This window comes from Poromitra crassiceps, assembly GCF_964638095.1.
Source record: "Poromitra crassiceps genome assembly, chromosome: 13".
In the NCBI taxonomy this organism is placed as follows: domain Eukaryota; kingdom Metazoa; phylum Chordata; class Actinopteri; order Beryciformes; family Melamphaidae; genus Poromitra; species Poromitra crassiceps.
Genome location: NC_139644.1, coordinates 6,794,995 through 6,809,994, shown reverse-complemented (window position 1 = coordinate 6,809,994; position 15,000 = coordinate 6,794,995). Strand labels below are relative to the sequence as shown.

At 46.5% G+C, this 15,000-nt stretch overlaps 1 protein-coding gene across 2 annotated transcripts in view; it reads right to left on the bottom strand.

Annotated features, from left to right (window-relative positions):
• The window catches only part of LOC310787945 (cytosolic phospholipase A2 gamma-like), a 23,513-nt gene that overhangs the window by 4,386 nt on the left and 4,127 nt on the right, over positions 1–15,000 (bottom strand). For both annotated transcript variants that reach the window (XM_083649389.1, XM_083649388.1), the window contains 10 exons: positions 12,108–12,218; positions 11,650–11,792; positions 10,719–10,902; positions 9,447–9,552; positions 8,011–8,151; positions 6,189–6,254; positions 5,822–5,962; positions 5,168–5,314; positions 4,915–4,998; positions 2,273–2,427 (listed from right to left, as the gene is read on the bottom strand). In XM_083649389.1, the coding sequence (XP_083505515.1) occupies positions 2,273–2,427; positions 4,915–4,998; positions 5,168–5,314; positions 5,822–5,962; positions 6,189–6,254; positions 8,011–8,151; positions 9,447–9,552; positions 10,719–10,902; positions 11,650–11,792; positions 12,108–12,218 (1,278 nt within the window). The remainder of the gene's footprint in view (positions 1–2,272; positions 2,428–4,914; positions 4,999–5,167; positions 5,315–5,821; positions 5,963–6,188; positions 6,255–8,010; positions 8,152–9,446; positions 9,553–10,718; positions 10,903–11,649; positions 11,793–12,107; positions 12,219–15,000) is intronic.

Below are 15,000 nucleotides of genomic sequence, written 5' to 3'. Positions count from 1 at the left end.
AGGGTCTGTGGAGGGAGGTGGGTACAGAAAGTCAGGGTCTGTGGAGGGGAGGTACAGACCTTCAGATTTCATTTCAATGTAATGAGGGAGACAATCTGAGCACCTGAGACATACCAAGAGTATAGTAGTAATAACCGAAATGCAAGTCTCAGCAAGATGCGCTGCAAATTTGCAGCAGAAAATTCTGCAGATATGAGAGTGGGTGAAACGTATAGGTCAGTAGGATCATGATTTGATACGCGATATGGGATTCATGATTCAATAAAACCAAACCACGATATGATGGAATAAATAAAAGTTCAGTGACAACTAAAGTCTGACTGTGCAGAATGCTGTCTCTGAGCCACACATCTTGTTAGCGATGGTACTGGCTCTCTAGAATGTAAGTGAAGTAAAAATAAATCTTCACAGGGACAATAATATAATTTGGATGGAGAAACTGATGTGAAACTGATGGTCAAGAGTGTCATTTGTGATTAATACAGCAGAATAACATGTAGTATATGATTTTTTTTGGACAGACGAGCCCATATTGTCACAGTTTTGTATCATGATATCTTGAATTTGGATATATCACTCCCTCCCTATTGGTCAGTGTTAAATATTGCTCCCTCCCTATTGGTCAGTATTAAATATCGCTCCCTCCCTATTGGTCAGTGTTAAATATCGCTCCCTCCCTATTGGTCAGTGTTAAATATCGCTCCCTCCCTATTGGTCAGTGTTAAATATCGCTCCCTCCCTAAAAAAAAAAAAACACGATTTCAGACGGACAAGCCCGTCTTTTATTGTCACACAAACACTTCAACACATGCATGCGGCCACAAACACAGACTCATGCTGACGGTGGCCGGTGAAATTTGTCCTCTGCATTTGACCCATGCAGGCATGTCCTTTCCTCCAGAAGGCAGGCCAGGAGCAGTGGTCGCTCGTCACTGGTCGGATGACGATCTTCTGCATGTTTTTAGTGGGGGTTATGTACGGAGGAACCCCCTGGGGAGCACACCTACTGCCCACCTGGGCAGTAGGCACTGAAGATATGGGGGGTCACAACTCCAGCGCCCACAGCGTCCCAGGCGAGAATCGAACTCAGGACCTTCTAGCTGTGAGGTGACAGTGATACCGACTGTGCCACCGTACCCCTGACTGCGCCACCGTACCCCCTATTGGTCAGTGTTAAATATTGCTCCCTCCCTATTGGTCAGTATTAAATATCGCTCCCTCCCTATTGGTCAGTGTTAAATATCGCTCCCTCCCAATTGGTCAGTGTTAAACATCGCTCCCTCCCTATTAGTCAGTGTCAAAGCTAAACTGAACCTTGATCTGAAGGGAAAACAGTCATTACAAAAAAACATTTCTTGCTGAAACATTAAAGGAACACTCCGCCCATTTTCAACCAGCTTTGTATCATTAGAACATCAGTAGTATATCAGAAAACTGTAAACGGTTTTGAAGTCTGTCATTTAATTTGACAGTTATTGAGAGTTAAAGTGTGGACCAGTGACATCACTGGTCCACACTAACTCAAATTAATAACTCATTAACTCAAATCAACTCTCAATAACTGTCAAACTATTCATCATTCATCTAGTTTGACAGTTATTGAGAGTTGATGTGAGTTAATGAGTTATTAATTTGAATACACTTTAACACTCAATATCTGTCAAATTAAATGACAGACAGTTTTCTGATATACTACTGATGTTCTAATGATACAAAGCTGGTTGAAAATGGGCAGAGTGTTCCTTTAAAGGCAATGTTTCAAGCAGCAAGTAGAAGGGCTCCATTGTTTGTAAAGGGGACACACACACACACACACACACACACACACACACACACACACACACACACACACAGGGGCGGACTGGGATCATAATTCAGGCCAGGCATTAGATACCAAGCAGGCCAGGCCGATATGGGCCGACGCGCGTGCCGGCGTCCGAAGGGCGGCGGCGAAAAATGGGGGGCGTTTGAAGCTCAATTTGGGCCGTTTGAAGCCCAATTTGGGCCATTTGAAGCCCAATTTGGGCCGTATGAAGCCCAATTTGGGCCAAGTCCAATTTTACAATGAGATGCACCCACTTTAAACCTGAATAAAGTAATAAAACCACTAGTAAACCAGTAGGCGGCGCCTGGCCTGCTGTTCAGTGAGTGGCCTGGGGCCCTGGGCCCTGGGCCACCGGGCATTTGCCCGACGTGCCCGATTATGCAGTCCGCCCCTGACACACACACACACACACACACACACACACACACACACACACAGACACTCTACCTCAAACATGTTCCCGGCACTGTACTCGGGGGCGATGATGAGGTCGATGTCTCTCTTGTCTCCCAGGAAAGAAGGATAAGCCACATTGATCAGCAGCCCGGCGTCGATCAGGTGGAACCTCTCTGCAGCCTGGAGGCAAGGTGGAACCACAGAATCTACCCGGCAACAAGAAGAAATATGTAAAACATCTAAACTAATAAATAAATGAACAAGCGTGAATTCGCAATAGCTATCCCCCTTATTTTTGAATGCCCCACTGTAAAAGATTATTGTGGGAACAAGGTCCGGTTTAACGTGACTTATTGTTGCAGCTTCTTGCCATTTCCTTTGTTATACTCGGCTGCAGACCCGAATTATAAACCGGAAGCTGGAGTACGTTATAAAAGTTATAAATATAGTCACGTTATAAACAACTAACCAACGCTGCGGGTCCGTATGGAAACAGTGTTACTCGAAATGGTTAAAAGTTAAATCAATTTGGTCATTCAGTGGCGTTCTACTGCCATGTAAAGTAACTATTACGCTAGCCATTAGCATTAGCCACAGTAGCCGACTACCCACAATGCATTACGTTATCCCAGCAGCCGAACGACACGGCTGTAGAGCAGAATGGCTCTGCTGTAAAATCCTCATAGATGTTTTTTTTGTCAAGTTAAAACAGTCAGGCATCATTACAGCTAGAAATAAGGTGGATACAGCCAGATATGCGTTGTCAGTCAGAGTGTGGCGCCATTCACTCCATTGCGATGTCATGCACTCCATCAGTGATGCCATCAATCCTTCCCTGCAGAGGTTCTAGGTTGAGTCGATGTCTGTGACCACATGGACATCACTGACGGAGGTCACATAGCACCAATAAAGCACTACAATGCAGATCAGGATCCCGCCACCTTCAAATGCATGTAATCACTTCTTCTTCTTCTTCTTCTTCTTCTTCTTCTTCTTCTTCTTCTTCTTCTTCTTCTTCTTCTTCTTCTTCTTCTTCTTCTTCTTCTTCTTCTGTGGTGTTTTATGGCAGTTGGTATCCTTTATGTTGCATTACCGCCTCCTGGATTTATCCATCCACTGTTTCGCATGTACTGTATGATGTCACTCAAATAATTATGTCATCAGCGAGTGATGTCATCAGTGATGTCACTTGAACAATTTGTCCCATCATAAAGCCTTCCATTTGAGATGCAGCGTACACACACTCTGACAGACACGAAGGAATGGCTGCTCGATCAGGGCATAACGACTGGCAGCTCCACGACTGTGCAGAGGCAGGAGACCTGGACACACTGAGGAGCCTGCTGCAGGAAGAGCCTTTCAGAAGGCGGATCAATGAGAGGAGGTGGGGGTGCGTTTGGAGGAACACCACCCCTCTGGAGCACGCAGCCAGGCGGGGTCACGCTGCCTGTGTGGACTACCTGATCACCCAGGGAGCCCAGGTAGACTTAGCAGATGAGGGGGACCGCACGCCTCTCTACATGGCCGTGCTCTACGGGCACCTGGACTGTGTCCGGATCCTCCTGGAAGCCTGGGCCGACCCCAACAGAAGAACACGCTGCTTACGCACCCCGGTCTACTGTGCTGCCCGGCATGGAAGGCTGGACATACTGCGGGAACTCATCAGGTTCTGGGCTGCTGTTGACATGGATTACCTCGTAGAATCTCCTCTCTACACCAGCTTCTTCAACCACCTGGACTGCTTCCACCTGCTGCTCCAGGTGCTCCAGGCTGGTGGTGTTCTGACCTGTGATGTGACTTCTCGCATGCTGAATGAGGTGCTGTGGCATGGGTGCGATGCGGCCTTCGTCCAGCTGCTCCTTGACCACGGCGCAGACCCGGCCCTGGAGACCTGGAAGCAGGCACAGCTGGAGAAGAGGGCGGATCCCGAGGCGCACAGGGTCTTTATGGAGGCCAAGAGATGTCCTCGCAGTCTGGCCCACGTGTGTCGGATCCAGATCCGCCAAGCGCTGGGCACACATCGCCTGACCCAAGTCCACTCCCTACCACTAACACAAGTCATGAAGGACTTTGTGCTCTACCAAAACTGACTTGAAGGACTGTCATTTTATTTATTCTCATGTCCTAGATTTAGTTCTTCAGTGACTGTGTTTCAAACAAATCCAGGACCAGAGATTAAATACCATCAGCATACACCACCTGTAGCAATGTGCTATAATTCTACTGCTATAATTGGAGAGCGGTGTGTCGGTGTGTGCTTGGTTCATCGTCTCCAGAGTCTCCACCCTAGAATTGACCGTGCACAAAATTCTGTTTATCTTAATATGACATGAAGTTCGCTTTGCACAGAAACAGCCGGTAGAAATACTTTACTTTTATACTTGATTACATTTCAGCCTGTATCTTTTGTTTTTGTTTTACTTTTACTTGATGAATCAGTACTTCTACCTTTACCAGACCACCTAGGCGCCATCGTGCAACTCATACCAGGAAGGATTTATTACATCACTAATGACATCACAATTGCTCGAGTGACATCACTGATGACATCACAATCCTGACTGAAACTGCCACATATACTGTTTAGCCAATTTGAACTAAAAAGATTTGTAGTATTGGACACGTGAGTCTAAAAATCGTGGTTTTGCTCAGTCAGTCCCTGGTTCCAAAGTGAAACTCCAGTGTCTTCTCACCTTCATATTGGTAGAGGAAGTTACTGGTTGTTCCCCACTCCCATTTCACCACCAGAGGAAGAACCCGCTGAGTCAGCCAGGACACTGGGAAAAACACAGCGAAACACATCTACAGGTTTTACATGACGTATATATAGCAAGAACAGTTTAGTGCATTGCATTCACGGTGACGTTTTGAGGTTATTGGTGTAATGTAATAAGAAATATGGGGATACAATAAAAGTAGTGTGTGAAGCTTCAGTGTTTGTCTCACCGTGCTTTTTGAAGGGCCCCTCCTCCAGGCTGTAGCTCCAGGTTCCCACGGCAGCCAGCAGCTCCAGACTCCGGGCCTGGAAAAGCTGCTTCCTCTCCTCTGGGCTCTTTGACTCCAGCAGAGCAGACTCATTATGATTCAGGTGGTCTGGAAACACGACCATTCAACAAGGCATTTTTCTTTATATACATGCAACCTATAGAGTAATGCAGGAATGAGCCTGGAACATCTGGGTGTCAGCACTTCTGCTTCCCTCGTCTAAATGTCAATAGGATCTTTGGGGGATGTCGGTTAAATGCTTGAAATGAACAAAGAGTTTATGAAACAGCAAACGTTGTGTTCAGCAAAATAATCTTCACAAATGAGGACCACTTTTATGATTTTTGAAGCGTAAATGTGATTTTTTAAAAATGTGATTTTCAGAAAACGCTTCAATTAGTCATAAAAGTGGTCCTCATTTGTGAATATGATCTTACTGAACACGAAGTTCACCGTTTCACAAACCTTTCTTAACCACAGACCTTATTTAATGCATTTAACCCAAATCCCTCCCATTGACTTCCTGACGAGGGAAGCAGAAGTGCAGGAGGGACTTGTAGGTTTGTCCTACAAAAAGACATCATCCCTGTTGTACTCATCACTGTAGTAGGCTACCTCTCAGTGTTGTCTGCAGCTTGTCCAGCTCAGACAGAGCGCTGGGATCCTCCATGTTGTTTCTGATCAGAGCCACCAGCCTGGCCACGGTGTGGTAAACACGCAGGTACTGGACTGCAGCATGGTCTACGTGCCCAGGCACTGACACACACACACACGCACGCACGCGCGCACGCACGCACGCACGCACGCACGCACGCACGCACGCACGCACGCACGCACGCACGCACGCACACACACACACACACACACACACACACACACACACACACACACACGTATTACTTACTTGAATACTTATTATTCTGGTTTTCAGATTTTGAAACCATATTATGTTTTCAAGTTTAAAATTATGAAATGTGATTACCATTTAGCCAGGGAGGGATGAATTCTGTGATGGTCTCCTCATCTGCCAGAGCAGAGCCCAGAACACCTGCACATCAGTAACAACACACACAGTGTAGTCAGAGCAGAGCCCAGAACACCTGCACATCAGTAACAACACACACAGTGTAGTCAGAGCAGAGCCCAGAACACCTGCACATCAGTAACAACAACACACAGTGTAGTCAGAGCAGAGCCCAGAACACCTGCACATCAGTAACAACACACACACAGTGTAGTCAGAGCAGAGCTCAGAACACCTGCACATCAACAACAACAACAACACACACAGTGTAGTCAGAGCACAGCTCAGAACACCTGCACATCAGTAACAACACACACACAGTGTAGTCAGAACACAGCTCAGAACACCTGCACATCAGTAACAACACACACACAGTGTAGTCAGAGCACAGCCCAGAACACCTGCACATCAGTAACAACACACACACACACAGTGTAGTCAGAACACAGCTCAGAACACCTGCACATCAGTAACAACACACACAGTGTAGTCAGAGCACAGCTCAGAACACCTGCACATCAGTAACAACACACACACAGTGTAGTCAGAGCACAGCCCAGAACACCTGCACATCAGTAACAACAACACACAGTGTAGTCAGAGCACAGCTCAGAACACCTGCACATCAGTAACAACACACACAGTGTAGTCAGAACACAGCTCAGAACACCTGCACATCAGTAACAACACACACAGTGTAGTCAGAGTACAGCCCAGAACACCTGCACATCAGTAACAACACACACAGTGTAGTCAGAGCACAGCCCAGAACACCTGCACATCAGTAACAACAACACACAGTGTAGTCAGAGCACAGCCCAGAACACCTGCACATCAGTAACAACACACACAGTGTAGTCAGAGCACAGCCCAGAACACCTGCACATCAGTAACAACACACACAGTGTAGTCAGAACACAGCTCAGAACACCTGCACATCAACAACAACACACACACAGTGTAGTCAGAGCACAGCTCAGAACACCTGCACATCAGTAACAACACACACAGTGTAGTCAGAGCACAGCTCAGAACACCTGCACATCAGTAACAACACACACACACAGTGTAGTCAGAACACAGCTCAGAACACCTGCACATCAGTAACAGCACACACAGTGTAGTCAGAGCACAGCTCAGAACACCTGCACATCAGTAACAACACACACAGTGTAGTCAGAGCACAGCTCAGAACACCTGCACATCAGTAACAACACACACACAGTGTAGTCAGAGCACAGCTCAGAACACCTGCACATCAGTAACAACACACACAGTGTAGTCAGAGCACAGCTCAGAACACCTGCACATCAGTAACAACACACACACAGTGTAGTCAGAGCACAGCTCAGAACACCTGCACATCAGTAACAACACACACACAGTGTAGTCAGAGCACAGCTCAGAACACCTGCACATCAGTAACAACAACACACAGTGTAGTCAGAGCACAGCCCAGAACACCTGCACATCAGTAACAACACACACACAGTGTAGTCAGAGCACAGCTCAGAACACCTGCACATCAGTAACAACACACACACAGTGTAGTCAGAGTACAGCTCAGAACACCTGCACATCAGTAACAACACACACACAGTGTAGTCAGAGTACAGCCCAGAACACCTGCACATCATTATTATTATATATAATAGTATTATATTGCACAACATATACTGCTCTTACTGCATGAGGCCTGCTCCTCTTAACCTATTTACCCCCCCCCCCACACACACACACACACACACACACACACACACACACACACACACACACACACCTTGCAGTTTGACCATGTCCATCTCTGGCGTCTTCTCCAGCAGCTCTCCTGCCTGGAATCTGCTGCCCAGCTGAGAAGTTTCAATGAAGAGATCCAACTCTGTGAAGCCAGCCTCATGAGGGGTCACCTCAAACCACTGACCTGAGAGAGAGAGAGGGAGGGAGAGGGAGAGAGAGGGAGAGGGAGAGAGAGAGAGAGAGAGAGACAGAGAGAGAGAGAAAGAGAGAGAGAGACAGAGAGAGAGAGAGAGAGAGAGAGAGAGAGACGAGAGAGAGAGAGAGAGAGAGAGAGAGAGAGAGAGAGAGAGAGAGAGAGAGATGGAAATGTGTATGAAATGTGCTATACAAATAAACTTGACTTGACTTGACTTGTAGGGTCTGGGGAGAGGTTACGTACAAAAGAGAAAAAAGGGCCAGCACTCAAAAAGTCCTTTAGGTGTTTTTAATAGCGTGTACAGCAGCACAACGTACACGTTTCAGCAGGTAGCCTTCATCAGCATTGTGCCTACACCCCCATTTGTATATTTACGTTTCTGCCTGTTCTTTGGGAAGGGCCATTGACAGGGGAACATATCCGGCTGGGCCTTATTGAATTATATATTTAATTATTTCTATTTGTAAACTCTACTAGAAGAGTATTTACTATGTACTTCTGTATATTCTGTAACTTTGTTGATGTCCTTATCTGTGTACGCTTACCTGGTAACTGATTATATTATTGAACGTAGTTCCGGTTTGACTGTATTTATACGCCATTTCCGCCTGACTCGGCACAATGCTGATGTGATGAAGGCTACCTGCTGAAACGTGTTTGTTGTTGCTGCTGTACAAGCTAAGTATTAAAAACACCTAAAGGACTTTTTGAGTGCTGGCCTTTTTTCCTCTTTTGCACGTTTCTACCTTGGCCCTGCACCTTGATTGACTTCAATTTTGTGCTCGCTACTGCTGTTGTCTGGGGAGAGGTTAGGTTTAGGGTCTGGGGAGAGGTTAGGCTTAGGGTCTGGGGAGAGGTTAGGTTTAGGGTCTGGGGAGAGGTTAGGTTTAGGGTCTGGGGAGAGGTTAGGCTTAGGGTCTGGGGAGAGGTTATGCTTAGGGTCTGGGGAGAGGTTAGGTTTAGGGTCTGGGGAGAGGTTAGGCTTAGGCTTAGGGTCTGGGGAGAGGTTAGGTTAGGTTTCAAGTTAGGGTCTGGGAGAGGTTAGAAAACCTAAAATCTCCGGAAACCACGCCCACTCCAGTATAAACGTACGTTAACATTTCACAATATTGGAGCCGAAATTGTAAGATAGCAACGTTGGTCCAAAAACGTTGCTATTAAAAAAGAAAATTGAGATCGGGCTGGTGCGTGTGTGCGTGCGTGCATGTTGTGTGTGTGTGTGTGTGTGTGTGTGTGTGTGTGTGTGTGTGTGTGTGTGTGTGTGCATGCGACCGTGCATGTACCCTCTACAGGCCCGTGTGAGTAGCAGTGCTTCTCTATGGCGCAGTACACCGGGTAAGGGTCGGAGACGTTTCTGTTGGCCTCGTCTGAAAGATTCCGTACAGCCATCTGATGGAAACACAAAGAGATGTTCCTGTATCTGAATGAAGGCTGTCCTCTAACTCTGTAACCAAACACAAACATGTTACTGTGTCCTCTAACTCTTCGGCCCCTATCTTCCAACAGGCGCTATCCTGTGCGTGCCTTAAGGCACGGAAGATAGCATTCCACCTTGCGCCGTCCGCCAGGTGTTCTGCCGAGTTTTGCTCCCCTGCCCCGCAGGAAAAAAAAGCATCCCCACCTCACGGGAGCATACTTGTAATGATTTATGCAGACATTTAACTGTTTCAAAGTGATATAATTGTCTGGTAGACGTGACCTCCCTGATTTCTAAGTTAAAACAGCCGAATTATGTTGGGGATGCAATTCTCGGCCGGGATGCGGAAAGGTTCACGTCACGTGTCGCAAGCGCAAATTAGAGCTGTGCCAAAATCATCTGCGCCTCAAAATGCCTGAGCAAACGCGATTTGGGCGGTCTTAACTGCCAGAATTATTCACAGGCATGGTGGCCAGGCAAGGCTGTGCATTACGTCAATAAAAACCAATCAGATTCCCGTCTTGCAATGGCTGTTTGCGCGAGGCTGCCTCACCGAGGCATGCAATATGCTGTAATTCTCTCCATGTGTAATAGAGTGTACTCACTCATGCGAGGACAGAGAGAGCTGACAGATCGTCTGTGGTGCCAACGACCCTCCGGGTGGTTATGAAGGTAAATAGCCTATGTCCTGTCCAACAAGTTTTCTCAATTAATTTCCCTCTTTACGATGTGATAAAAGTTTCTTAGTGAGTTATAGTTGATTGCCTCACTGAATTATCTGCTAATACCCAATTTTAGCAGCATAATTTGATGTCTAGGCTGTGCGTAACGAATTCTACTTTGCACTGCGCTGCGCTGCACGGAGATTACGGGTGCACTCCGAGAGCGCGAGGTATTTGCGCGTAAGAGGTCCTTAATTGCGCGCTGCTGACGATAGGGTAACGCCATCTATCCCAGATTTTAGCGCTGAAACGCCTGCTTTGGCTTGTGGCAGCCTATGCCCAGTATAATTATCACAGGCATGCGCTTGTGTCCGCCCCCAATTTGCATTGCGCACGGCGTTAAACGAGCGCAAATGCTAAATTAGCGCTTTTGGGGAAATAGAGCCCTTCATCTTCTCCTCTGTAATGGGCCTCACCTGGTTCATGATGACGGCGGTGAGGACTCCCCAGATGTCGGTGAGAGAGAAGTTCTCCTCCTCTGATCGCTTGCCCAGCCAGGCCACAGCCTCTTCTAGCCCCACCCCAGGCCCTGACAGCTTGGACACCGCCCCATCCAGGTCAGCACTCCAGCTGGGCTCACTGCCCAGAGAGGCCATAGCCCTGAGAGAGAGAGGGGGAGAGAGAGAGAGGGAGGAGAGAGAGGGGGATGGAGAGAGAGAGGGAGGGGGAGAAATGGAGAGAGAGAGAGGGGGAGAGAGAGAGAGGGGGATGGAGAGAGAGAGGGAGGGGGAGAGATGGAGAGAGAGAGAGAGGGGGCAGATGCTATTTTCATTCAAGTACAAAATGCACGTTAAACCAGCGAAGTAAAGTTATTTTTTGAAGTCATTTTTCAAGAGTTGTAATTGTGCTCTGCCAATAGAGTTCGACGAGAGGTTATGTTTTCACCCCGTTTGTCTGTCTGTCTGCAGAATATCTAAAAAAGTTATCAAAGGATTTTTCCAAAACGTAGTAGAAAAGCAGACCATGGCCCAACTTTAACTTTCTGATTGACCTTCCAAAAGCATACGGACCATACGGACCATCACATTCTACTGGAGATGATGGTTCAGGTCGATCTGACTGGGAGGACCGAGGACGTAAGTATAAATGCTGTTGCATCTTCATATAACCTTATTACATGTGGAGTGCCACAGGGCAGCATCCTTGTGCCATTGTTCTTTTCTTAAATGACATGGCACCCACGGTATCCTCCTGCAAACCTTTGCTGTACGCTGAGGAGTGAGCATCTGGAAACGACCCTCCCAAAATGTCTCGGTAAGGAGATGGAAAATCTTCACAAGTGTGTGTGTGTGTGTGTGTGTGTGTGTGTGTGTGTGTGTGTGTGTGTGTGTGTGTGTGTGCTGTCACCATGTGGACCCAGACACTCCCCCCAGGTAGAGCAGGGAGTCCAGCAGACCTTCTTCTTTCATTTGAAGGAGGAAACCAATCAGAGCTACCGCTGCCCTCTGACCCCCTCCTGACCCCAACAGGGCGATGTGGGGAACTGCATCCTGAGAGAGAGAGAGAGAGGGGGGGGGGGGGGGGGGGGTAGATAAAGAGAGGGAGAGAGAGAGAGGGAGGCAGGAAGAGAGAGAGACAGACAGAGGTAATGTTCATCTTTTTCAGGCATCTCTCTTCTTCCAGCTTGATGGCAGCCTCGCATGACAGATGATGTTACAAATCATGCATTTCATGTGACATTATTTGCAACCAACTCTTCAAATCATTACATGAAAAAAGAAAGGAAGGGAGGAAGGAAGGAAGGAAGAGAGAGACAGAAAGAAAGAGAGAGAGAGAGAGAGAGAGAGAGAGAGAGAGAGTCTTACAGCTGTACAGTTGATTCCCAGGCTGCTGAGTGACTCCTGAACGACTTGTTTCCTATTCTGAACAAACTGTTGTTCGCCCGCAGACAGAGACTGTGACTGACGGATGTGTTTCTGAAAGAAAAATAAAACACTTTGCGTTACAGCTCGGTAACAGCACGATAATAGGGGGTGATATAGTGAGGTAACAATGCCATGTAACTACCAAAGTAATGCCCAGGTAATAGCAAAGGCTATAGCAAAATCTAGACTGATATTTATGTAACAGGGTAAAAAGGGGCCTGAAACAAAGGGTAATAATAATGGGGAAACACTTGTAAAAATGGCAACCAGGCAAAACTATTAAACTAGTAATAATTAGTAATATAACAATGTAGTAACTGCTGGTGACAATACAATGGTTATATCAGTGCAATATTTGGTTTAAAAATTGGTAATATGGTTAGATTGATGGGGTGATAGTAGTACGCATCCCGTGAGGGCATTGGATCAGCACTCTTGGTTGTCCACTGGGAAGTTGGAGCAGTGCCTCTTGTGACCGTCCCACACGGGAGTGGCAGTCCCTTTGCTGTTCACAGATGTAGTAATAATGATTGATTTTAATAAAAAAAAAATCCCTTCACAATATTACAGGCCACTATCAGCGTAATGCCTTCAAAATCACAGGGACAATTATTGGAAGTCACAATTGGTAATTACCAATTAACACTGAAATTCATCCTCCCATGTTCCAAAAACTCCCAAATACCTGTTTATGTTTTATATCATATTAGATTTAACCAGTGGGCATTTCAGCCTGCCTATTTTTGACGCCAATGCGGAAATTGCATTATTTCCAAATGGCCAGTGGGGGTCGCAGCTTGTGTAGCACTCCCAGGAACATCACCATTCAACTATATGGGAAACGAGACAACTTCTCTCTCGGTCTATGTATTAAATAAACACTTTCCATATTAGTTTATGGTTTGTTGGTTTATTTCAAGTCTTTTTCATGCTCTAACGCGCTCCGTTTTCCAAATGATAGCCCCATTTCGAGGAAAATTGACGACAAACATCGGATAAAAAGAACAGTAATACTTCCGACCGGTAGAGGCAGCAATGTGCCGCAAGGCATCAGGTAGCAAGTATAGTTGAGCAAATTATCAGAAAATAGCGTTACTTTATGATATTTTAATAATGTTAGTAGACACACGTAACTATATAGATACCATACATCTAACGTCCATAACATGGCGGACCATTTAACGTTATTTATACCGTTAGATAAAGCCTTAAGCCTTCTCTGTATTCAGACCATTGGATTCAGCACAGAAATCGGAGTACGTTATAACGTTATAAATATAGTCACGTTATAAACAACTAACCAACGCTGGGGGTCCGTATGGAAACAGTGTTTCTCGAAATGGTTAAAAGTTAAATCAATTTGGTCATTCAGTGCCGTTTTACTGCAATGTAAAGTAAGTAGCGTTAGCGGCTACATTAGCCACAGTAGCTGACTACCCATAATGCATTACGGCGATAAGCGAGACAGAGCAAATTCAGAAACTCCCCCGGCAGCCGCTAGGGGCAGCCGCCCCTTCTCCTCGTACTTCCGTGTAGCATTAATCCATTCAACCAATCAAACGAAATCAAACAATATCCGGAAGTGAGCTTCATTTTGCTGTGTCAAAGTCAATGAGCTATGTTGGTCCATTATATATAGGTCAATGGATTTAACCAACCAAGAGGAGGTCTACTAATTAGCTGGGAAAATGTGTGGTAGTGTCTGTGTCATAACCATGAATCAGTGCTTCCTGTTCAACTTCCTGTTTCTATCATTTCATGGTGATATTAGATTAAACCAAACATGGAGGCATAAGGTTTCCATGGAAACACTTGTGCTACTTTCTGTGTAATAACCCTGAATCACACTTAAGGAGTGTTCACACCGAGATATTTATTTTTCGCTCTGTCGCTCAAGTCAACCCTTTGGAATCGCTCTGTCGCTCTGTTTAAATCGCTCATCAACAGGCACACGAAATGACGGACATGTGGGGGATATAACGTTACGCAATGTCATGCTGTTTGTCCACTACGAGCCACCGTCATTGTTTACAAGCTAAGCCTATCAGCGTGCTCCTAATGCGAGCTGCATACCGGTAGTACAGACTTCACTTCATGTCAGCTGTCAGGCTGTCAATGCGGTTTGTTGCCACACAATAAACCAGCGGTTTGTTCCAAGCCAGAGTGATCCTTGACTCGCTCTCACAAGGCAGCCAATCAGCATTGAACAGCGAGCGACTGATGCCAGCGTATTTTCGCTCGAGTTGGAATATTTCATCTTGAGCGATGAGCGTATTTTCTCCCTATCGCTCTGTCTCTGCCGCTCGGACGCCCAGCGATTATTCTCCCAGGCGAATATACGCTCAATCGCTCGTTTGCATTGACTTTGTATGTAAACTCGATGCCAGCGACAAACTTTAATAGGTCGGTGTGAACGCACCTTTAGAGTTTAGTTATCACCTTGCTATCCTTAGCTACGGCCCCATTTCCCTAGCCCCTCCCCTTTCCTGACCACGCCCCCTCACACCACCCAGATACACCTAGCCAGTCCCCCTACCCAACCCTCCAATCCCGACTCTCTAGGACCTTCCTATCCCTAGTTACAGCCCCTTTTCCCTAACCCCGCCCTCATCTCTTGACCCGACCCGGATTCAGATCCACGCCAAAGTGTGATGGGTTCTTCCTGGGCCCGTGCTACACCCTCCCACCAAGTCTCAGGAAAATCAGCGCAGTCGTTTTCTCTGTAATCCTGCTAACAGACGTTTGACAAACAGCACGGACAACATAAACGTCTGGCATGAGAGATATGCACAGTAATGGGTTAGCAGTGAATGACGAGTCATCTGAAGATATT